The sequence below is a fragment of the Tachypleus tridentatus genome, chromosome 12, assembly GCF_004210375.1.
Source record: "Tachypleus tridentatus isolate NWPU-2018 chromosome 12, ASM421037v1, whole genome shotgun sequence".
Classification (NCBI taxonomy): domain Eukaryota; kingdom Metazoa; phylum Arthropoda; class Merostomata; order Xiphosura; family Limulidae; genus Tachypleus; species Tachypleus tridentatus.
Window position 1 is genome coordinate 27600609 of NC_134836.1, and position 27362 is coordinate 27627970.

The following is a 27362-nucleotide window of genomic DNA, read 5'->3' on the forward strand; positions in this document are numbered from 1 at the left end:
CCTTCAAAAACTTCCAAAGCTTTCTGTAAGCATTAAGAGATATCTACAAACAAAACAAATCACAATTTTTAACCAAAAATTTCTCCATGACTATATGGAATAAAACTGTTGACTTATTCAAGTGCAAAGTGGTTTTCATGTTAAGATTATCACTTTCCTTCATCTAACAAATCTCAAATTTCATTTACATAGTCTTTGAAACCTCCTATGGAAACTTCAATTGTTTTTCTCAGTAAAACATTATATTTTAGCTGTTTTTTTCTACCATAACTTTGTATGAGATTGATCAATTGATTGATTTTCTAATCACCAAAAAAAAACTGAAATAAACCTAAGTGACCTTTTTCTTTCTATAATGCCCCTAAATTGTAACATGGAACTACATTTGTTTATCAGAAATAACTTTAACCTGGATACAGTATACACGTTTCTACTTAAATTTTATTGCTCTTTCAATCATGTCTAATAAATACTTTTACCACACACTTTGTAAGTTATTGTGCAAGCACAATGATCATACTACCTGTCAAATTACATACTACGAGGCTACTCAAGTTGCTTACGAGTAAACCTCATGAAATTTTAAATTATTATTGCCATATTTAATCTTTCTTTAATTTACATTATCTAACCTGAAAAGTTTCTAATTTTTACAGGGTGAGATGTTCCCCAAGCATAACCAGGTGAGGGCAATAATAAAACTCAGCTTCTTCATTTTTCCCTTAAAATAATTGAAAGGAGTGTCTGAAGAAAGAACTGGAACTAAAGTTTGTGGTTGTTTAACCCTTTTGCAATAGGCTCAGTATAATATACATGTTTGCATTCACATTTACACACGTTAAGTATTTATACTATAACTTTTGATACAGTAGGTGTATCTTCATAAAATATGGTAAATTTTTAGTAAAGACTGCAAATTTTTTGTACACAAAAAATCTTATTTTTTAATAAAGTATTTTTACTAAATATTTGTTCGTAAACATATTGAGTATATCTTATTACTAGTCCAAGCACAAATTGATTTATATGTTATGATTAAAAAAACTATTCTTTGTTCCAAAAATGTCAAATATTATTTGTGTAATCTCTAAAATCTCCTGAATACATTTCATAGGCTTGTTTTTAGTAAGACTTTATACTTTGTCTATTATTTTCTCTATCATAACTATACATGGGCTGTCAATTTGATCAACCTCATAACCACCATAAACAAATTAGTAAATAAATATAAGTTATGTTTTTTTGTTCTAGAATGACTACAGATTGTGGCATGCAAATACAAATAGTTTAAATAGGTTAAGTCTCATAATGTTATGTATTTATTATTTTTATTATGTTGACCTTGCAGTTATGCCTGGTTAATATTACAGAACTTGTATTGACAAGGCATATATGCACTCATGTTACCATACCCAATAATATAAAACTGACCCTTAAGAAAGTAACCCTATCTTGGCTGTGCTTTAGTAGATTAGTATTTAATATGCAGTCACATTTCAATTATTATAAATCACATATGAATGTAGATTATCAACTATTTAGAAATAAATCATTAAAGTCATCTTTCTTAAGATTTAGAACAGTAAATAAATAAGTATAGCAAACAATTACATCTTTCAGTTACAATGACCTTTGTATACTCATTTGCTGCTTGATGTAGGTTGCTAAGCCTTTTAAAATTTTGCATGTAGAAGATAAGAATAAATTTTCTTTTAGGTTTTATATATACAGTTGAATGACCAAAAGATCATAAATTACTATATCAATACCACAGAATTCCATTATAAATTGTCAAGCTTAGTAACTATCCAACATTTAGGTCTAAAAAAAATGAAATTTTGAGAAGATGAAAGACACAACCTACTTACTTGAAATTTTGGTTACAAAAAATGGAATGGTTTCTAACACATTAAAATGGCTGAAAAATCATGTCTCATTTTGAAGTAAGTTTACCTAATGGACCATTTCTAAAAGTGGAAAAAAAGTGAAGGGGTCAATGTGTTTGATTCAGTACGTAGCCATGTTTCAGCAAAATTAAGAAATGAAGTTTTTATTTCATATATTATTGCTTGTCAATATTGATAATCTCAGTTCCTAATTTGTGCAAAACTACAGACTTAGTATTTTGACATCACAAACACCTAATTTGAACCAGTGCTCCATTCAACATACCACGACTCACAAATATCGATATTTAGGTGTGTTCTTTGAAAACATACTTTTAAATTAAGAAATTAACTAATGTATAATACTAATATATAATACCAAACTTATTGATATACATTTAAAAATAGTAGTTCAATAAAAAGTTGAATGGAAGTCAACATAAAAGATGATGTGGCCTTTGGTCCATGACTCATCGAGATAAGATTAAGGGAACCCATTACCCTATGTACAATAGCCATCTTGTTATCTGCAGTGAACCTGCCTCCAGAAGCCACAATTGTAACATAACTTGTGGAAGGAAATTATTCACTGAACAAGTACAAGAAAATATCACAAGATTTAGTGTGCTCATAGTTTGTAGAATACATTAAATAAAGTTTTTCAAGCATTGCAAGTCTTATTAAATTGAAAGAAAATGACATTTGCTGTGTTCAGTGCTGAAGAAAACAATAGATATGCACAAGTGTAAAAGTACAGAAGGAGTTTGTGTAATTTATGAAACATCTCATGAGATCACATTGGACTTGCCTAAATGCTAGGAGGATGCAAAGGGGAAAAAAGGATAAATTAATTGTATCATCTCAGAATTAGGAGTTGTACATGTTATTCTATAATATCAAGTAAATAAATAAAACAATTTTACCTTCTACTGCTCCCTTGAGTACTATTCAAAGTGTTCAGAAATTTTCTGCATTCCTAAAGAAAATTTATCATGACTGACATTTAAACAACTCAAATAATAGCAAAACCATTTGATATATTAAATACTGTAAAAAAAAGTATGTTTTTATAATATGGTACAATTGTAGATACAAGTTTTCAATACAATAGTTCTAATATAGTTGCAATGCATTTCTTAAAAAATAAAAATGAAAGCTTTTATATATTCCTTTTTTCAAGCATTACTAAGTTTTCCAATGCATAAAGAAAACGTTTTTTAAAATTGGACTTGGCAGACATATTATTTACCTGTGAACCAATAACAGACCATAATGTTTGATGAAGGAGTTGCAATCAATGAAGATTGCACTTTGGCATTGTGTGGAGTTCTTATCAAATCTAAGCACCTGCAATGGAAAATGGGGCATCTTGATATTAAAGGGGAATCCCAGCAATACGCCCATTAGTACAGCTTACAGAAGATATACATTAAATACAATGTATATCATGGGGATCATCTCAAATAAAATACTCAGTTCATTTAGAATATTTTTTATCTTCTCAACCTTATAAGTGTTATTGTAGCTAGCATTACTTTAGAAAGAAAAACTGCAAAATCTGAAAAAGCTTGGGATTAACTTGAAACACAAATAATTCTAACAATTGTAGAACTAATAATTTTTTTTCCCAAAATAATATTAATATTAAAAACTACAACATGTTAAAAATATGTAGAGATTAGGAAATACTTTAAAATTTATACATTGAAACATATGTTAGATATAGAATTAAAAGTATTTACAGATTCAAACTTCAGCAAATTCTGTAAAATTTAGCCCTATTTTCTGTATATAGAATCATATTTTAGGTATGTATGTATATATATATATGGAAACATATTTTAGGTATAGAATTATAAGCATTTACCAATTCAAAGTTGTCAGGTTTGAAATTTATAAAATGTTCTCTAAGTTGATCAGATTGAAACCATTTTTCTGCCCAGTACTTTCTATCTGATGGATTACTGAGTCGAAAGACTGCTTCTAGAATAACTGCCTGTGTTTCATAATCTAAAATGTAAAATATCGATATCTGCTGTTAAAGTGAAACATTTTACAAAGATTTCCATATTCAATCAACATATTTTTTAGAAAGAGACAATATTGCTACAATACACCAATGTGTGATTCTGTATTATTTCTGCAAAAACAAACTCAATAAAAATAAGAAATGTACAAACATTAACTTTTTTCCAGAAACATTTTAATCATCTTTATACATACATTTCACAATGAAGTCTACATTTCTGTTCATTTATTGTTTTCTGAAATGAAGACTAGTTGGAGAGGTAATACGACATTCTCACCTATTGATGAATTCCTTAAGGAGCCCTAGCAATTTTTATAACTACATGTAGCATTTGTGATAAAAATAATGTAAACTGTAAATGGTATGGTTTTTAAAACTAGACGTAGCTTTTGTGAGAAGAATAATGTAAACTGTAAATGGTTTGTTTTTAACACTAGATGTAGCTTTTGTGATAAGAATAATTTAAACAGTAGATGGTTTGTTTTTAATACTAGATGTAGCTTTTGTGAGAAGAATAATGTAAACTGTAAATGGTTTGTTTTTAACACTAGATGTAGCTTTTGTGATAAGAATAATTTAAACAGTAGATGGTTTGTTTTTAATACTAGATGTAGCTTTTGTGATAAGAATAATGTAAACAGTAGATGGTTTGTTTTTAACACTAGATGTAGCTTTTGTGATAAGAATAATGTAAACAGTAGATGGTTTGTTTTTAACACTAGATGTAGCTTTTGTGATAAGAATAATGTAAACAGTAGATGGTTTGTTTTTAACACTAGATGTAGCTTTTGTGATAAGAATAATTTAAACAGTAGATGGCTTGTTTTTACAACTGATAAATGCTAGTATAAGAGCCATCTTGAGCACCGGGAAGCAAAATACAGATCTGAAATGCTATATTCACACACTTGCAATTTGTAATTCAAAATGGATAAATTAAGATGAATGTACAACAAAGTAATCTACAGTTTTTACAATTATTATACAAAATAATTATGGTACTGGTTCCCAATGTTTTGTTCTCTTTTGGCAATTAAATTATAACTTTTAAAATCTTGTATTTCATGTATAAGTAGTGTTTTGATGAAATTTCAGTCTCATATCATGCATTCCAACCAACAAGCTCTGATATTAATCAGTGATGACGAGAAAACCCACTTGTAGAGAAATATATATGTAAAAACGGCTGGTATGGGTTGAAAAACTTGTTTATGTGGAGGAGCGTACAACGTTTCGATGCTCTTCAGTCATCTTTTTTTTCTTTGTGAACCTGATGATGACCACAGGTCGAAACATTGTTCCCTCCTCTACATAAACAATTTCCTCAACCCATACCAGCCGTTTTTACATAGATAAGTTCTGGTATTGAATGAAAGGTTTCTGTTCTCTGTATGAAACTGAAATTTAGAATTTTGTGTTGTAAATAAATAAAGTTAGCTGTTGGCCAATTAGAATACAAAAGCCTAATTGAAGTATAAATTCAACAAAAACTAAAGAGTAAACTTCATTTAGTATAATGCAATACAACTAATAATTGCCTTAAAAATTATAGCAATAGGCTTTTATCACATTAGTGATAGCACTAAACAGTCAATTTAAAATATATTAAATTATTTTCCCAGAAAAACACCCATCTTATACTTTATGGTACCAAACTGTTAATTTCATGTTTGTAAGTTCCTCTATCACTGTCCACACAACCACTATTTTAATTTAATGAAATATAACTGACTTTAAACTTATGACTGAGATCACAACAAATGTCATTAATTTAAACCTTACCACCCAACTTTCTTGGATTCCTGGAGTCATTCTTGCAGAGAAAAGAAGCAATGAATCATTATTTTGAACAGACCTTAAGCAGTTGGCCTAAATTTTAAAGCTTAATGTAAAATGGTAGAAATGCATTAAAAAACTAGGTCCTAATCAAAGAATGCATAGAGGTGTAATGATCACTGAAAAAAACTTTTAAACTAAGAATAAAAAAGTCCTAAAAAAACTGGTTTATAACTCAATAGAAAAGAAGAAAAAATATATTTTTATTGAAAGACAAAAATAAAATTTTAGTCAAATAAAGAGAAAGATGGAGTGCACACGTACAAATAGGAATACATATGCCAATGTTGAAAACTATCCACCATAACTGGTAATAATGGAAAGTGAAAAGATGAATCAGGAGTTTTGTCATCTGAAAGAAGTTTAAAAACAACCAAAGGTGATGCTGAATGCATTAAACGTGTAAAACATTATTCATTAAGCATTCTACATAACTTCAGAGCCACTCCATAGAAAGAATGCAAGAGAAACAAAATACTTTGGGTATGTGACATTGATGAAGAATAACAGAATATCATTGGGCCCAGATAGTTGAAAGTCCTTAACTAATTGTTACAATAAGAAACTATGATAGACATTTTACATTGTACTGACACAACCTTCATAAGAAGATGGGACATAGCAATACTAAACTCTGGCACTGGTGTGGCACAGAGATTTTATATCTGATACTGTAGATGGAAGATAAAAGACTTCAAACAGCTTCTCATTAGATCAGACAAAAGTGAGAGAAGAGATGAAAGCCCATGGAATGAGCATCAAGAGACATTTCAAAGATAGTACTGGGTATAACAAACAATCAACAAAGGACAGAAGAGGGGTAAATTGTGTGGTCCAATTTCACTGATGCTATGATATTCACTGAAGGCTCCTTAACTGGGCCCATCCAATAAAAATGGGGCATATCATTGTAGGTTACAGTTTTGATGTTCCATTAATGCAACCTCTAAACCTCCTAAATGAATATCAAATTCTGTTTCAGTAAAATTTTATATTTTGTCTAGTTAATTTTTCTACCCAAACATTAAGTGTAGTGAAATCAACAAAGTAGGGCATGATGAGGAGGTGAGAAATGTGGAATAAATCTAGATTGTTCTTTTTTTCTTCTTTATAGAATGTGTGTGCATGTGTTTTCTTATAGCAAAGCCACATAGGGCTAACTGCTGAGCCTACCAAGGGGAATCAAACTCCTGATTTAACCGTTGTAAATCCGGAGACTTACCGCTGTATTATTAGGGAGGTCTTCTTTATAGAATGGCTATGTGTTGTAAGATGCACACTATTTTATCTTGTAACCAAAGCTAATAATGCCATTTAACTCAACTCTGGGTTAATTGTGTTTAAATGGTTTACAACTGCATGTAGATCCTTTCAGAGTATGCCAAAAGCCATTCACCACAACTAAACAACTTTGTTTAAATAAAGTTGAGTTAGAAGCACTCCATGACCAAATTATAATCATGTAGTGTTGTGTGTGTGTACTAGGAAATCAAGCATCCTGAAAATTTTGTAAATTTAATTTCTTTCAGGTTTTCTTATCTTACTTAATAAGTTTGTAACATTGCATTACAGTTATTCTTATAATAATAAATAAAAAATACATAAAACAAGAAACTTAGTATTTATGTATGGAGTTGAGCCCTTTTTACATCAACAACAAAGCACTCTAAGCCTATTTTTTGTAATAATGTTGATAGTCAAAAGTATGATTAACTTCTATTTCAAATAAACAATTTAAAATAAAAACATTAAATGTTATTTTCGCTATACACAAGTTTTAAAAAAACTCTGTTAGCTGGTCCATCTGAACAGCATAGAAGCAAACATTAAAATGAAGATTAAATAATTCCTAATGAAGGGCCTACATATATTAACTTTATAATGAATACTGAAAAGCAAAACTAACTCTTTCTGTTGTTATAAATAATCCAATACCAACTGTCAGATAGAATTATTGAAATTTTGAAAGTCACAATGAGGCAGGAGAGACATGACATGGAAGTTTCACTTTCTTGTTTACATTTCAGTAAACCAAAAACATTATGGTCCAGCAATATCTATACCATAAATGTATAACTCATGTGTAATTCAGAAGATCATATAAGATTAGAAATACCGTATTTTCCGGTTAATAAGCCGAATCGCCAAATAAACCGAGGCCAATTTTCAGCTCTGAAAATGAGGGTTTTTGCTTATTACCGCCCAATAAGCCGAAGCCATTTTTAAGAAGTGATAAGTTTCTTCAAAATGATTTCTTAGTCTTGTTTCAGCGTCAGCATGCATGTTGTGTGTGATCATTGGCGTTCTGTTGTAAGGCAGAATGTGTCGTATTGAGACAGAGATGGAATCAATATGTCATTCGTTATTGGCTCCACTCACTGTAATTAGGTAACCAATGAAATTCCAGAAACAACGTTTCACTGTAGTCTTAACGTGCTTTGCTGATGGGACAAAATTACCGCCTATGGTAATTTTCAAAAGAAAAACATTTCCTAAGAAGAAGTAATTTCCGACAGGAGTGATCGGCCAATAAGCCGACCCCCAAAAATCAGGTCCAAAATTTAGGGCCAGAAATTCGGCTTATTAGGCAGAAAATACGGTAAAATCTAAAATGATAACATGGAGTGAAGATGTATGAATAGATACAAAGAAGTGATGAGTGAAAAAATATATATGTATGTGTGTGTCTATCTTTTGAAATTAAGATGCCAAAGCTTATATCATTTTAAAATAAGAGTTATAAGCTACAATTTAATGCCAAGTGTATTGACAGTCATTAATAATAACACTATGTAATAAAATTTTACTTTCTCTTCTTCCTGGGCAGAAAGTGTTATTTCCCAATTGCTTATGCCTAAAGTAAATGGAAAAGACCTATTTTTCTCTTCAAACTTTGCTTTTGTGACCTGGGATCATGTAATGCAAATATGATGGGACACTAAATTTGGGGGCTGATACATGAAAGTGATTTACATTACAGTGGTGAATCTCGAAAATTTTCTAAACATTTTTTGTACAACTTTAGTATAAATACATGTAAATTTTGATTAATATGTTGTTTTATTCAGACTTTATGTAAATGAAAATGTGCAAATTTGCCTGTTTTTACATAGAAAATAGGTTAATTTCTAAATTTCATTACCCAGGTTACAAAAGCAAAGTTTGAAGGAAATAATGGCCATTTTCTGTACTTTTACAACATAAGCAATTAAGAAATAACACATACTATCCAGGAACAAAATTTGTGTTACATATTGTAATGATGTTTAATTTTGAATGTAACTCTGAAAAAAAAATCATAACATGCATTTTAATCCCTTCCAAAATGTAGGGTTAAAACTGAGGATTTATATAATTACGATGACAAAAATCTGAGATGTTTATCATTAGAAAAATAGTAATGTTAATGATCAAAAACAAGTACCAGTGTTAGTATTCAAGTATTATTTCAATGGATAACACAGAAAAAATTAATTTTTTGTAACAAATTTCAGGTCAATAAGATCAGCAGAGAAAAATAATAAGTATTTGTGTTCTGTCAAGACAGTACATTTTGGAGTAAAGAAAAAAAAGATGTTTACCTATACAAATTAGATTGTTATAAAAAGATGGTATATATCACCACTGTAACTATAAGAACATTTCCTGTAAATTATAATTCTACATGACTGTTTTGATTTTTTTATTATTATTATTTCTGGAGGGAAGAATGTAATTTACTACAAACAAAAATATAAAAAACTCCAGAAACTCCTCATCATGCAATATAATGCAAAATACACAGTTCTGAGTATTTTTAACAGTAAAATAATTTGACTTGAAAGTCCGTGACAAAAATATGCAGGAACAACATAGATATGTAAGCATAAGGAAGAAAGATAAATAAATATCCAAGTCCTGTCAGAAAGTAGACTTTTTTTCATCATGGGTAAATAAGCAAATGACCATTGTAAGTGCACTGATCAGTTATGCAATCATTGTATCAAAAGTTGTCATCACATATTACTAATAAAGTGCTTTAAAATGTGAAATAGCAATATGTATATGTGTGTGATATATCAGTGCTGGGAGAAAATAAAGAAAAGAAAAAAAGTTTTAAAATAAAAATGGCTTATAACTAATTTGTTTGTGCAAACAGTAACATGCAGAACAACTGGAATATTTATCAATAAAAACACTTAATGATACAGTAAAATATTAACAATTAATTGAAGAAGTGAAACCCAATAATAAAACAAATATAAAAAAGAAAATAAAAATAATAGAAATTAAAATCAGTTACAAAACAAAGACAACAATAATTTAAATTCAGTAATAAGTGTTAAAATATTATTAATTCAATAATAAAGAAAACAGTTTCAAAAAAGAATTTTCTAAGATTTTCCAGAAAGATTGAGTCAATCCTATCATGACAGATATCCTTTACTACATATTATGAGACTTCAGTGACTTACATTAAACATTTTATTCATCTACTTTCTTTATGTTATATCAATTAGTATAGCATAAAATATTAGCTATTAATCAGAATTTTAATGTTATATAAACAAGTTTTTAATTTTATAAAGCAATATTTTCAAAAAATCCTAAATTTCCCCTAAATAATGTTTGTTATCATAAACCTACAAGTCTGACATCAAACTTATAATAAATACAAGTGAGAAAGCATTCAGTGGCACAATATAATTGTCTTTGCATGAACAAGGATGTTTATAGGACTTGATTTTTTCAGAGGAAGCTTGCTCTTGACATTTACTGAGCTGTAGAAAAATGCTAATTTTTTTACAATTTACATAATATTTTATAATCAGAAGTATTCTGTGAGATTACATGGTACCAGATTGGTTGGGGGAAACATCATATGAAACTTTTTCATCTTTGAACGTTTTTATATTTCAGAAATTTATACTTTTCTTTTAAGAATATTTTTAACACTTCAGTATATGTTTTGTAACCATTACAGTTAATACAAATGCTTTTCACATGAAGTGTTTGACTTTCAGTAACATACCATCTGACATGAGTTAGATGACAGCTTTTGTAGTAGAGATATTGTAGTTTGTCTAAGTTTTTGATACAAGTCAGTATGCAAAAAGCCATCAAGTAAATTTACTTGTAACAGAGAATAGTAAAGTGTGAATTTTATTAAGTTATGGAAGTTAGTACCTTCCTACACTGAAAATATATTCTGATAGATACTTACCTCCTCTCAAATAACTAATTTTTCTCAGTCAATACTGTCCTATATTGGCACAAATTTTCAATTCTTGCCACTAGCCTTCTTCCTCCTACTTTTACACATGTACATGCAAATGACTATGCAGCAGTCCTCTACCAACAGGAGTGCAACACAACCCCTATTGTGACCAGTGCCCTCTCTATATTTCTACTAGTTAATTAATTAGAAGACTTACACCATATATCACTGGAAGTAGGGATGCTTGGTGAAAAAATGTGAAAGGAGGTAGGTATCTTCTGGAAATACATTTTCAGTGTAGAAAAATGCTACCTACCAACATATCTTACATCTTCTCACAAAATAGCTAGAATCCCACATTGAACAGGTGGAGGTCTGGTGAGATAATGTTCCACCTTTAGCATGTATCAAAGCCCAAAGAGAAACCAGGATGTGTGGTACCAAAAGAGTAAACATCATACCTCAGAGGGAAACTGCACTATGTTTGATCCAGGTATACTCTTTGCTCTGGTATGACTATCACATATGTAAAAAGCAAAAAGGTATGACAAAAATCCAAAGTATGTATTACTGATTAATAGGACTTCTTGGTGCTAAGTGTCTGAGGCACAACCAACCATACTGATAATTTGATCTTCTATCTAACACTAGGTGGTATCTGGAATGGCACATCAGATTGGTAGTAAATAGAAGATCAACTATCTCTTCATCTCAAAATGAAAATTGGTGGGAAAGACAAACTTCCATACCAAAATCTGTCTCCACTTACATGTATTTCCAACAAAACCAGCATCAGAAACACTTGACATCCAACAGAATGACATCTCCAGTCCAAAACCTAACTGCAATGAATATGATACTTCCAGTCTGCAGTAACAAAGATGACACCTGGCATTGCTCAACTGTAAAAATGTGTTATGTCCAACTACAACCAACACCAGATTCACCACGAACTGATATTCAGTAAAAGGTAGAACGAGGGACCACAAAATTTGAATGCATCTACAATCCAAAATCTGATGGCAGTGAGAATTTCTCAAATAGTCTTTGATAGGAGAAGGAATACTGATCAGCACACATATACAAATTTACTTGGCTGGTCTATCTCCAACCAACAGTGGACCCACAAGAAATTTACATCTGGAGAATGGTAGGTAGGAGGAACATCTCAGCCTGACCATCAAATTACAATTGCAGATATAACTGAGTCTTGACATGGCAGAGTGCTTCAACCAAAACCTTAAATTGTACATCAGGTCTGTGGTAGCAAGAGTATCATGCTATCTACACAATTCTAATCATGATTGGGCCATCTCCAACCAACAACATATCTGTCAGAAATGTACCTCAAAAGGATGGTAGGAAAGAAGAATTCCATGGAAGGAAAAAAGCAATCAGTCATATACATAAACATTAATACAATGTAGTGCTAAAACTAAAACCTGGTAGCATCTGTAATGGAGCATCTGGTCTGCAGTAGGAAGTTCTATACACCATTAACACCTACCCTCAACTGAGTAGCATGATTCATCACTCAGGAAAACAAGCCTCTATGGTCCACAACCACAGTGGTTTGAAACTGATAGTGGTAAGAACTCCCATATTCAATAAAAAGAATGAAGGGAAAAATGCACTGGATAGTCTGGAGGACCACATTACTGAGACACTGCCACAAAGCATCATAGATGGACAGCAATCTCTGTCTGCTTTACTCATATATGACAACAGAATGGAGACACACAAGCAACACCTGGTGGTATCTGGAATTATAAACTAGGTTCACAGTAGTAGGAAGTTTCAATATAACTAACACTGAGCATGATCACAGGATGGGCACTGCAGATTTTCAAAATTAAAATATACCTTGTCAAACATCATTTGCTGCAGTGTGGGATCCAGAATAAAGTAACCAAAAATTCCCCTGAAAAAGTAGGAAAAGTTGGAAAAGTGATCTTTCACAATTCCAAAATTTGAAACTTAAAATAAGTTAAAAAGAAAAACAGTTTGTAGTAGAAATAAAAACACTGACAAATCTATAAGCAAAAACAAGCCCATCTCTAAAGTATCACTGCCAATCAAGCAGTGATTACAGAGTGCAGATGTGAAGAGGGTGCTGGTCATGATAAGTTTAACATTGCACTCCTAGTGGTGGAGGGCTGCTACATGGTCATTTGCTTGGGGACACAAAGAAGTGGGAAGTGGGAGGCTAGAGGTAAGTTTTGAAAATTTGCACTGATAGAGGGAGGTAATAATCAATAAAATCTATTTTGTACACTGAGGTAAGATGATGTATTGGAAAACAGTTTGCACATGAAAAGCCTTTGAGAAGTAGGCATTGGCAGTCAAAATAAAAAAAAATTATAATATTTAAAATTTTTGTCATGTATATGGTTTTATCATTTCTATGTTTTATAATGCAAGAAACATTCGTTTTATCCTTGTTCTTAAAAGTTACAAAAAAAAAGGAAACTTTAGAATTTATCCTACAATTATAAAAAAAACACACATTTCAACAAGGTATGTAAAGAGTAAACAAAATCACATTTTCTTTTTTCACAGTTTTCATAACTTAGTTACTAAACTTACTAAACAAACTGAATAACATTTATAGTAAATTTAAAGATATGATTATAAGGTAATGACAAAGAAATCTTTCATACCATTATTTGGTTTGTACTGAAGAAAATATATAACTTGTGTGTACAGAATTGTATCTTTATTTACTCTAAATGGGTGAAAACATATATAAATGCATTTACAGTAAATTTAAAGATATGATTACAAGGTAATGACAAAAATTTTTCATACTATATATGGTTTGTACTGAATAAAATATATAAAGTACTATTGTGTGTACAGAACTGTATATTTACTGTAAATGAGTGAACTCTCATGCACAAAAAAAGACAAAAAAGAGATGAAACTTGAAAGCAATTTTTTTTATAAACATTACATCAATTTTACAAATTAACATAATGCAACTTACCACCAGTGTTGAACAGCATCTTTCCTATACCCAGCCTAATTGGCAAAATTTAGAAAAATAATATTACCTCATTAGATTAAACAGATACAGGTTTCTAGTAAACATAGATATATATCTTTCATATCCTACTTACTGTATTGTACGTTAAATTGGAGCTATTTTCAGTAACTAAGCCAATATATTTATTTACAAGACTTATGCAGAATACTAAATACCAAGAATACAGGTTCAGTTAGCATTTAAGTAGCAATCTCAAATATATTTATACCACTGGTTATGTAAAATTATGAAAGAGATGAGCAAGATGCTTACATAATGGAAGACTCTTTCATTAATTATTTGGAACAATAAAGGATTAGAAATTATTTGCCAGTTGCTACAGTATAAAATATCACAGGAAATGTTGAAAATTTTGCTCCTATTACCAAAAAACGTTCTTTTTTTTTTTTTTTGCAGTGTAAGTGCTATTGGATACTGTAAAGCACATAATAGGTGAAAAAAAGAACTACATCAAAGATTTAGAATATAAACAAACATGTAGCTCTTTTGAAAATGCTTTCTTGGCCTAAATGTGAGAATAAATTACTTGCAGAATCCAACACTTTAATGAAATATCAGTGATTTGCTTAGAGTAACAAGTAGGTTGATCAGAACTGTAAGATAATTTTGAAGTTATATGTTAGGAATGGACTCCCTTTAAGCAAGTTTTTCTTTGGGGAATCTCTAAATATTAAAATAGTTTGAAATTACTCAGAGGTGATGACACTTGAGAATAAACAAACAGATAGGACAGCTAGGTAAGAAGTTTATTAAAAGGAGATTCATAGCAAAACTATTGTTTTAATTGCTATTATTAAAATATTAGGAATGGTTCAAGACTAACTAAAATGGAAGACAATGTAATGATGGAAATTAGTGACATTTGATTAATTTGGAAAATACTGATAATCGAAGCTTATTTGACATTTCAGGTTATAATTAAACTAAAATCTATACTTTCTTGAAGTACAATTAATATTAGTATTTTCTAATGCTGAAAATGTATTTCTAGTAGGAGCACCTCTTCTGCAAACTAGCTTTCCTGATTCATTGCTGCCCTCTACAAGCAAACGTTTTCACTCACCACCAGCTTTCAGGCTCCTACCTAATCTCTAGTATTTCCAGGTGATATTGTTGCACCAATAAGTGAGCAACATCACCTCCTAGCACAGCAGAACCTCTCTTTACTGGATGTCCAATTTTCACTTCAAGGTTAGGCAAAAAAGTATGATGCACTGAAATGAAGAGAAGGGGTTGAAAGTGTGAATGGAAGTATCCATCAGAAATATCATTTCAGTTGTTAACTTTCAATACAATAAGCAACCTCACATCTACTATAAGCAACCTCACATATACATTTACCATTCCATGGTAAAGTGGTATAGGAACCAATTAAAATTTTGACTGGATGATCTCCCCCTTTGGGAAGGTTCTTGGAATAGTATAGGGGCACACCCATGAGGGACTGCACTTCATCTGTTCCAAAGTACACTTTTTGCTTGGAAAGGAAGATAAGTGTAAGAATGGGGAGAAGATACAAGCTCAGTCCAAAACCTGCATCAGGCATTCAAAAGTGTAATATGTGGTTGTAGCACATGGGGAGGGGGTCAACTCCATGCAAAAAGAATAAAATAAAATGCAGATCTACTGGTATTAACTAAGCATACATGTAAAAGCAAATTCATGTCAACTTTTCGAGTTTAGATTATTAGATTCTATTATGATTACGCTTAGACTTAAATCAAATAGAATCCATCTGTAGTTAAATTGTAATTAATTGGATAATAAGAAGCTCCTCAATGGAAAAGACCTCCCTTCCCAAATAAAATATATTCTCAACAGATTGGAAATGATCTCAAGAATGATCAAAACTTTCACCCATGCAGCCATGATTTACTAATCTTTTGAACAACATATCACAAACCTACCTGTGGACTTTTGCAGACAAGCTCTGTATTTTGATTGCTGATTACACAAGTTTTAATGACATTTCTCTCAACAAAACTAAAAAAAACCTTTCACTTGACCACATTACAATCTCAATAGATGAATGATTTTCTGATTTGATGATGTAACTTTTTAGTGCTTCAACCATAGCAACATTATTAAAACTCTTTTAACACAATTTATATCATGCCTTGTGTTTATCCCCAAATAACGAAGCAATCGGTTTTTTTTAGAACTAAACCATTACTGAATTTACATTTAGCAGTCATGGTATTATAAAGGAATTAGTCTATAATACACAAAAATTCATCTACTCATATATAGCTAAGAATTCTATTATATTATTCTTTAATGAGAAACCTTTTTTCATAAATATCCTTATTATAATTAAATCAAAACCATATTAAATGTTAGCAGGTTAGGCATAGCTTGTTATTATTACATTAATGTTTTCTTTCTTTTCTAACAATTGAGCATTTGCTGCATTCAGTGAACCCCCATGTAAATCTTCCATCAAGGACAAGACCTATATACATAAGTATTCAATTCAACAGGTCTATATGACATGCTTGATATTGTATATTGGTACGATGTACGCAATGGAAGTGAATAACAAAAAGAACACTGTTTAGGGTTAGCTAATATTTCAGCTCGTTTTGAAATAAATTGCCGCTCATGTATACACTATGGTGAGGCTGATTTCAACTCAAAAGAAAAATCAAGCACTTGCAAAAGCAAATTATGAATATCCAAAAAAATTCCAGAATTTAAAGCCTTGAAACAGCAATATATAAAATTCAAGTACTTTAAAGCACTTCAAGCATCTGTACAAACCTTGACAAAGTGAGAATGGCACAAATCCGAGGAAGAAGAAAGCAACAACACAGGAAATAAAAAGAAACAAATATCTGCTTAAAACTCCTCAGGGAGGCAATGTATTGCTTCCAAAAGGAAATGGATGGGGGATTGGTAACATAAAACAGTTGTGAGGGTAAGGTAAAAGAAAGAAAACTGAGCTTTAGAAAGACTAACAGTGGATGATGAATCAGAACACCAAGTTGGAAGAAGAGACTCAAGAGTTTGAGAGTCTAAAGAAAGAACTTCAACTGAATTGTAACCCAAGTCATATGTGTGATCAATCAAGAAAAATGAGGCTACTGGCACCTGCATGAAGTTTAGACAAAACATTTCAATATAGACTCAGATGTAAGAAGGAGGAGAAAAAACATAATATTCTGAAGAAGGAGCAAATGATGAAGGGAAAGTAAAGAATAATAAAAAAGAGAGATTGAGAGAAAGGTACAATACCTGAAAAGAAGTCACAAAAGGATGTAGAATGCCAAGGTAAATCCATGTCTATACTAGAAGAATTGTTTGCAAACTCAGGTGGTGGTAAAGAATGCTCAAAATCCATGTCTTCATTTATGGGAATTATAGGAAGAAAGAACTTTATGTTAAAGCCTTAAAAAGGCTTAAGCTCCATGCCAGACATCACCATCCACCATATAATAACCATCATGCCCCCTGACAGACAAAGAACCATCCTATGTCACTGTGATAGTCTGTTTAGAATGAGCAAAGTCCAGATGTTCAACACTATAAAATAATGGAAATGACCATTTTGTGTAATTCATGTTATGAAAAATAAGAGCCACAAAGTCTGCAATGGCAGAATTGTTTGAAAATAAAAACAAATATTTCTACAAGTGGTTTAAAAGATATTTCAACCAAAAGTTAATGTTGAAAAACTGAATGCAGGCAAAAGAAAAAAAAACACATCTTAACAAATGAGTGCCTATTTGAAAAGTGAATAATCAGTATAGAAGGAGCCAGCTGCATTACCATATGATGTTAAAGTCCAACTAGTAGAGAATTATCACATGCAAAAGAGAGTAATATCACATAAATATGCAAGATTAGATGAAAGCCTCAAGGCTAGTGGTAAGCAAGATAATTTGTACATGGAAGGCAGCACTGAATCAAGAAACTAGATGTAAGCTGAGGAAATGTACTGTATCAGAAACTAGCTTCAACACATTTTCTGTGCCAAAACAGGTACTAGAACTTTTCTTTCAGTGTTAAAAAGCTGATTTAGCTTAAACTAATATACAGATTACAGGTTATTTAATAGGGACAATTACTAAAAGGGACAAATGTGTGTTTCTACTTATATGAAATGAACTATAACCTATTACAACTGAAAAAAATAGTAGACAGGAGATTGAATACAAAAGGTTTAAAAATAGGTTTCAAAAGTAGGAAGTTCTTAAATGGCAGTTGTTACAGTCTACTTGATCAGACAGAAGAAGTACATCAGAAACTGTATGATCTGATAAGAAAACTGATTCAATAATCATGAGAGGTTTTAATTTTAGACATATTTGTTGAAAGTTTATGGAGTCTAATAGAGAGAAAAATATTTCTTGGAGTAATTCAATGTGATTTTCTGTACCACAATGTGTCATTTTAGTTTTTAGTTGAACATTTCAGATATTAGTGACACTTTTTATTTACATTAATAACAGTAAAAATTGCACAGTTAGTAAATCATTTTAATTTGCTGTTGAAATTAATCATTGGGTACATCTGGCTATATTGAACATGTCAAGGCACTACAGAACGAATTATGCAAGTTGGTAAATTGGACAAACTTTGGCATAAGACCTTTAACTGAAGTAGAAAGTGTACATTTTGCTTACCATAACCTAGATCACATATTCAATACAGATGGGAATCAACTTGATAGCATGATAGAAGAAAAGGGTTTTTACATGTCAGCAAAAAAGTCACACATACCACTGAAGCAGTACCTTGTTATTAGTAGTACAGTTAATATAATTTATGGTACATTTTTAGACATGGTGATTAAAACATTTAAAGAAATAACTCTTTTTTTCTGTATAAATAATCAGTTAAGTCTCACTTGGAATACTGTTAACAATTTGGTCTCATTTTCTAAGAAGATATTGACGTCCTGGAAAATGTTTAACAGAGGATACTACAATTATTCCACGGATGGAAGGGTTATCTTACACAGACAGATAAAGACCTCTCAAATTATTGTTTTATGAATACTTTGCCAATAACTGTAAAGAACAAAAGATTAAGATTTGAAATGAAACAATTACACTATATTTAAGACAATTTTATTTTTCTGACATGATAACTGACTTATGGAATGCATTTCTATCAGCAGTAATGGAGGCAATAACTTTACTAAAATTTAAGAATGAAAGCAATGATTAAGTGAAAAATAAAAGGCAGACTTAGATAATTCTGTAGGCCTTTAAAGGTGGATGTACAAGGACAGCCTTGAAGGACCAAATGGCCCCTAATATCAGTAGTTATGTTACATAGGATAAGTTAAGATTTAAATGTAAATGTAATGAATACTTGCATACATATAAACTCCTAAGTTTCCTTAGAAATTACTTTTTACTAAATGCATTCAAGTTCCCTAAGATATGTACAGGAATTTTTTATGTTGAACTGTTTTAGAAAGTTTTTAATAGTGCACAGATAAATGATATATTTTATACAGATTTTAATGAACTTCCAGAAAATCATGACATGAAATATATGCTTAAGTATGACCCTTCTACTACTATGTCATTCAAGTAGTTTTGATAATTAAAACCTACCTATAATTTAGTAAAATATACAATTGTTAATGAGAAGGCAGTAAACAAACATTCTAAAGTAGTGATATTCAATATGATTAGAGGCAATTTTGACAAAAATGAGGTAGAATTTATACAGTGCAACAGATGACAGAAGAAGATTATATCTAAAAATTGTGGGCTTGATTGTGACTTTAAAAGAGTTACAGAAAGCACAGTTTGATAACTTTAGAGCGAGTTAGACTAACACATCTTTGGGGAGATTGCACAACCAGAGAATGAAAATCATAAGAATAGATAAAAAATGAAAGTTCCAGCCTTAAAATCCAAAAGAAAACATTAATGAAGCACACATTTATTTTGTGTTGTTTCCAATATTATAACTTTTAGGCATAATATTTGGTTTACATTATTCTGTATTAACATGAAGTATGACTATATTGTCTACCCTAACATGTTTAGTACATCTATACTATATATTAAAACTAATAACCTTTCAAACTGTTTTTCACACAATTACCATTATATATAACTTTTTCTCTCATTTCTTAGACTTAAGATATTTTAGTCTTATACCCAGTAACAATACACTATATATGCAATAAACTACATGTATATAGTACTTAAAAACTATCTTGCACATTAATATTAGTTTCAATATATACAATAAAAAAAAGAATTCTTACATTATACTTGAGGTTTCCCTGCTGATGTTAAAGAATGAAGATACAGTCTGTTTTGATCGTAGAATTTGATTTGCACACACCACAGTCTGAAGTAAAAAGTTCATTAACAAATTTTAATTAAATAACACACAAATTCTACATATCACTTACCATAAGAAAAAAACCTATTTATTTGACACTAAAGTTCTGGATGTTTCAATCTTATTTTAAACTAAGCAAATCAAAACTGAGCCAAGTGTCAAAAATTCAATAAAAACTTATAGGGAACATTATAATTTGAATACTTATAATTCATGCTTCTAATTCTTTTTAACTTATCAACTTTTTATTTACAAGGAACAAAAAGATGCAGAAACATGATGAAATCATTGTTAACCTGATGAAAATGCAACCTAAAAAATAATCTTTCTTTCTTTTGTTTCAATAACCATAAGTGTATAAAAATTTATAAACACCTTGTACTTAAACTGATTACATGAAAAGTTGTTTCAACTAATATAAAAAATCTGAATACAAATATATACAAAGAAATATTTTTAACACAAAATAACACACCTCTGGCATTGCTGTGTCTCATCTTTGCACATTCCAATTGTAATATAACACAGAAGTTGATTTACTACTGTTTTGTCCAAAATAAATTTAAACTTGATTGGTAACTCTGATTTCAGTTTTGTCTCAAAAAACATTGAATCCAGTTAAACCAAAAGGTATTTTTGATTGCCTTTAAACTATACATAACAAAAAAAAAATATGAACTGTTCATCACATCAATGTTCCAAAGTTCTAGAAGTATCAGTTAGTCTCATTTTAGTTTTTCAGATGAAATAGAAATTTTACTATTAAGATTTCAAATAACATGGTGGTGCAAAAGTTATGCATCATCATAATGTGTTTAATATCTACCCTTACTATGATTATTTTTAGTGATATTTGTGTTTCTTTAATAGAATTTTTCTTTTGTTACAACAACAATTGAATTGGATATCACCAACTTTCCAAGAATGTGTAGAAGTGATTCTGTTATATCATTAAACCTTGATATTTGTGGTGCACATTTGAAACAGCTGTGAGGACAGAACCTACAAAATCATAATGACACATACCTCTTTTATCACCCTTTAATTAACACACTGTTTGTTATTATTAACTATATTCTATTACCATTATTGTGTAATATATTTATTTTATGTTATCCATATTAATTTATCTATGCATTAAGAATGTTTTTTGCATAAGTACGATGGTGACCAGTTTGATCCTTAGTTCCATACAATACTTTGGCTGTACATTGATGATAAAAAAGGTTAAATGAAAATGACGTAGACAAAAGTATAAATGTCAAAGGTCAACTACACTATGTAACACAAATTTTGTTCCTGGATAGTATGTGTTATTTCTTAATTGCTTATGTTATAAAATTACAGAAAATGGCTATTATTCCCTTCAAATTTTGTTTTTGTGACCTGGATAATGAAATTTAAAAATTAACTTATTTTCTATGTAAAAACAAACAAGTTTTCACATTTTCATTTACATAAGGTCTGAATAAAACAACATATGAATCAAGATTTACATGCATTTATACTAAAGTTATACAAAAATGAATAAAAATGTTTAGAAGCGAGTAGTTTTTTGAGATTTGTGACTGTTATATAAATCACTTTCATGTACCAGCCCCCAAATATAGTCTCCCATCATGTTTTCGTTATATGCTCCCAGGTCACAAAAGCAAAGTTTGAAGAAAAAATAGGGCTTTTCCATTTACTTTAGACATAAGCAATTGAGAAATAAAACTTTCTGCCCAGAAACATGAAGTAAAAATTTTGTTACACAGTGCTGTGATTACAAAATACAATCCAGAATATACAAAAATTGGAAAAATGTGGGACCAATAAAATTACTCATGGTTTTCTAACAATTTTCATTTAAAGGCAATTTATGATAAACTAATATGAAGTGTTTTGATATCTCTTTTACTAATTAGAGTATCTATATTTACATATGATTTTCTATAATAATGCAGTGACAATTGGTGAATCACATAAATAGTAAGCTTTACATTCATTTTTCGTATTGTGATGAATTAAGTCAAGTACAGCACCTAAAGAAAAACTCCTTAGAGCATATTTTTATTATTTATATTTCTATACATTTCAGATCAAAAATTCATAATTATTTTGGTATGAAAATTTAAAATAATTAATGTTGTCTTTATGTACTAAATTAAAGTTAATTCATATTAAGCACATTCCAATGATATAAGATGTTAGAATGAGCAACAGTACAAACATTGTAACCATTTCTTATCATAGACTTTAAATAAAATTAATTCTCTCAGTTGCAAAATGATTATAACTTTTATTCAAAGAATCAGAATCTTAAAATTCAGTATATAATTTCAAATAAAGGGTCAGTTACAACAATATATAGTTTACCTTTACCTTTAAAATTGTAAACTCATTTTACATCAAAGCTGAGCATTTTCACATTAATTTCATATACAATTTCTGACTTATTCAGTTTTAACTTTATAATTAATTAAATGCCTATATATTTTTCTATGCACAAAAAATATCCTTAAATATTCCAGGTCATTTGTTCTCATTCAATATTTTGCCTGATAGAAGTCTAAAATTTGTACAATGACATAAATGATTTAAATACTTATTTTGAACTATCCTTTTGGTCCAAATATCAACAACCAACAACACAAAAATATCTTGTAAAATATGAATTAATCCTAAAACGTTTTAAGCACATCACATTCCATACAACTGATTTTTTTAAAGTCTTTCACAATTATATACCTGTCTAAGTAGCTGGATTGAACCATTGTTTTCTAATGCTAACATGAGCAAAGAACGAATCAAGGGACCCCCAGCAATTCCACCTGAAAAAATATAAAGGTTAAACTGTTACATAAGCCAAAAAAATAACACTTCATGGTTACTGTATTACATTGTTGTTCTTTTTTTGAGAGGGAGACTTTTACATATATATGCTGTGTTATCAAAAGTACTGCAACAGAAAACTATGACAAAGGGGTTATGTTTCGTTCTTAGGATCCCATTTAATAGGATGTGAACCTACCACTGACATCAGTGGTAAACTGATGGTAAACTTACTACTAATCATTGATCTTGATCTGATAAAACACTAGCAGTCATATTTATTCTCCAAACTTCTATTAAATCCAGACTTATTAATTTGAAACTTATAACATAGTGAGATTCACTGTTTCTCATGTTTTTGTTCCATTGTTTTTCCTTCCATCTTTGATACACTAGGCACTGTGAGAGTAACCATTTTGTTTTCACAACTGTGAGAAGTAACCTATGGATTGCAGCCTATCCATGAAATCCACCAGCATTAATCTGTTTGAAGATAGTGGATAAACTGACGTCCTAAACCTAAAGTCTTCTATGATAGATTCAGCGCCACTTTGGTGGTTTCACTGCAAAACCTTTCCTTTAATTTCACATGAAACAAAAAGTAATTTTTTAATTTCAGGTCAATACCCTAAAATAATACATTCACATTTGGTATTTATAAATAAGCAAGTGGAAATACCCCATACATTCACATCATATATATTAGATCCAGAAACCATTCCTCTGTCTGTAACAACTGCTTTTCTGGGCTTTTAAACATATTATTAGTCCAAATTTTGCTGTCCTAGTACTTTTTGATAAAGTAAGAAAAGATATTAACATTAGTTTATGGTTATTAAAAACACTAATGCAGTATATTTTTTGCACAAAATGAAAAAAATGAATCTCAATATCAAAACTGTTAAATGAAAAGTTACATACCTAGTGAGTTTCTTCTCACCACACACTGTAAGAAAAACATTATGAGTACACATATACTAATATATATATCTGCAATGCATTTTAGTTCTAATATTTACTCATGGTAGTATGTACATCTAACTTGAAAAGCAAAAACCTTATCACTTAATATTATTATTCACATCAGATTAACAGGTGGTTAAAAACAGATGCCCCACACAAGTATATTTAAAATCTTTGAAAACTTATAATGATTCAAGTTTGTAATATTTAAAAAAATAATGATTCAATGCATACACCTGTTAGAAAAACTATCACTTAAGTTTTATATTAACTCCTAAGCACCTTGGTAAAATTATTATTTCATTATATATTACTACAAAAATAACTGAAAAGTAAATGGAGTTTCTTTCCCATACATTAGATACAGTTAAAGGGCATTTAACAAATTGTGTTCAAATAATAACTATCTCTAGCTACATGTTCTTCTGTTACATCAAACCATGTTCTGTGTTGCTCATCATATTGCAACTGAGAAGTCCATATAAATGTTTCCATTTGTTTTGATTTTTCAGAAATGGTCTGCATTTACAATACGTTTGTACAATCAATGTCCAAAGAAACTGTCAGTTTTTTTTATAGTACTAGATTTATCACAGTATGTGTCTGTGAATTACTGATGATAAATTTCAAGAATAAATGGACAGCAAATAATCCAATTATTTTAAAATAATATATTCAAAATAATTCACACATGTACAAAAACTGTTACATTAGTGGTCATCATAGTTGTATCTGAAGCTTCAAATAATTGTCTTTTTTTTTCATCAAAGTCCATAAGGCAGATTCAGTTATTTTAGAACACCTTTTGACAAGACAAATTATTCTCCTCTATCTCTGTTATTACAATTACAAGCTGTGAAACTCACTTTAGAAATTGATCCACTACAGCTCACTAACTTGATTGCCTATATACTGCCTGACTCAGCCCTAAAACTTTTTACAAACTATAAGACATTATGATGTAACAATACTCACTTAAAAAAACAGGAAAATTTCAAAACATTCTAGTAACATGAGATCAATTCAAAACAAGTGAACTACACAACGAACGACTTCTAAACAATTACATGAGCAAACCAGCAATAAATTATCACTTCTAAGTTATAATTTTTCTACACTGAAAATGTATTTACAACAGGTACTTACCTTTTATCAAAGATATAGCTTTCTCCATTCTGTTCTGCCCCCTATATGAAAAATGTTTTCACATGCCATAAGCCTTGAACTCCCACACACCCAACAATTAATGTAATTCAACTGTGTCTCACATGTAAATAATCATGTGACAACCCTCCACCAATTGGAGTGTGGCACACATGATTATCTTTTTGATTCTACTGAACTATATTCTAATTTTGGCAGAAAATGGAAGCACTAGTTTTCAGTGGGGTGGGAGGTGTGAAAGGAGATAAGTATCTATTGGAAATATATCTTAAATATGTGAAGATTATAGCTTCTAATATGGTACATTAGCTGTACTCAAAAATATATCAAGAATCCCACAGTGAACAGGTGGAAGAACCACCTGCAAAGAGAGAAGCAACCTCCAAAAGGTTCTGATGAACATCCAATAAGAGGAGGTCCTTACAGTAGAGGATCTTACATAACAGACTACACCACTTTTATACCAACTATATTCTACAGCCAGTGTGGGAAGAGGTGTTGGTTGCAAGCATTGGTGGAAAATGGGAGAACATACAAAATGGAATGAACAATGTTTAGACAGGGGTCCAAACCACCTGGTACTGGAAGCTTAACCCTTTTAAAGACAATAATGTAGAAGAGAGTAAAAAAGAAGTACCCCAAAATGTTTCATGGGTTAGAACCAATGGACCATATGTGAGAAAATAACTATATTAAGACCCAGCCAACAGGAACCAACATCCATGTAGGAGTAAAATGAGGATCATTACTCACAGCAAGTCAATTACAATCGAAAACTGAAGCATTGGGAACTGACTTCCATGTAGGGGTAGGAAAAAGGATTATATCATCTTCACCATAAGTTTAGTGGACTAGATGGAGATATAATACCTACTAATGTGCAAACAGGGCACAAGATAGCAGAGTGATGTTTTACTGATCCAGAAAATCAACATCAAGATCATCGGAATAGGAAATATGTCTCTTTATTGTTAAATATCCCACTTAAAACCAATCAGTTAGGAACCATCTCCCCAGTGCAGTAACATCCTTGGTATGTGAAATTTTTATAGGAATATAAAAAGAGGAATACCCATATTTAAAAATATATTTACCTATTATGACACTTATAGCTGTTACTTAACTTCTAAGGTTTCTTCTTTTATCCATCTGAGCATTGGTCTGATTCTTTTCTTGCTTACTCCACTGTTCTATATTCCACTCAACTGCCCTTAGCAATAGTTGTCTTGTGATGCTCTCCATCTATGTCAATGGTACTGTATATAAGCACCTCATTCAGCTAACATTATCACTATTTCTCGACATGTTTTCACAACATTATGATAATTCAAAAATACTTTGAAAATTATTGTGTTATCTAGTTGATTTAGTAATAACAATAATTAGTTGTTCATGTTTAGTTCACATCTTCCATACTTCTATAGGATTTCCATCTCTCAAAGATCATCAGAATTCAGATCTTAGTTCTTGGATTAACTGAGTTTTGTTCATCTGGGAGGTAGTAAGAGAGTCATGCTTGTTCTTCAGAATTTTATTCCTATTAGTTGTTGGGTCTATGCTGACAGAAGATTTGTGTCAAGTCATCAATATTTTTTATCTATATCAATGCAGAGGATCTCCAAAGTTCACAAATTACTCATTCCTCAATCTGTGTTGATTTTTTCCCTGAGATTGTAGATGTCCAACTTGGTTGTAGTTGGCTCCTATCCACATTTTATCTTAGTAGTTTAGCCCAATCACTATCAGCATTTGTAATGCAGAAGGGTCAGGTACTGTAGTTCTGGATTTTTCTTTTTGGACTCAAATAGGCTTCATATGGGTTCTGCCATATTGTACAAATTGTTTCTTCTTGTCTCCTTCATTCCATTGAGCCCATAAGTGGCACAGCAATATATATGTGGACTCACAATACTAGAATCTGGGTTTCAATACCTGTTGTGGGCAGAGCACAGATAACCCACTGTATAACTTTCCATTTAATTCCAAAAACAAAACAAACATTCCATTGTATTGTACACAAACCATTCCAAGGGACAAGTGGTTAATGCTGGCACCATCTTTGCATTAGACCATCACATCTTGGTTCTACTTCAGATAAACCAAAAGCAGCCTTTC

At 30.6% G+C, this 27362-nt stretch overlaps 1 protein-coding gene across 1 annotated transcript in view; it reads right to left on the minus strand.

The window, feature by feature from the left end:
• The window catches only part of LOC143235602 (uncharacterized), a 73222-nt gene that overhangs the window by 32551 nt on the left and 13309 nt on the right, over window positions 1-27362 (minus strand). The window contains exons 2-7 of the mRNA XM_076473839.1: window positions 24042-24066; window positions 23037-23119; window positions 20227-20312; window positions 13935-13969; window positions 3754-3896; window positions 2810-2862 (exon numbers count right to left, since the gene is read on the minus strand). Coding sequence (XP_076329954.1) covers window positions 2810-2862; window positions 3754-3896; window positions 13935-13969; window positions 20227-20312; window positions 23037-23119; window positions 24042-24066 — 425 coding nt within the window. The remainder of the gene's footprint in view (window positions 1-2809; window positions 2863-3753; window positions 3897-13934; window positions 13970-20226; window positions 20313-23036; window positions 23120-24041; window positions 24067-27362) is intronic.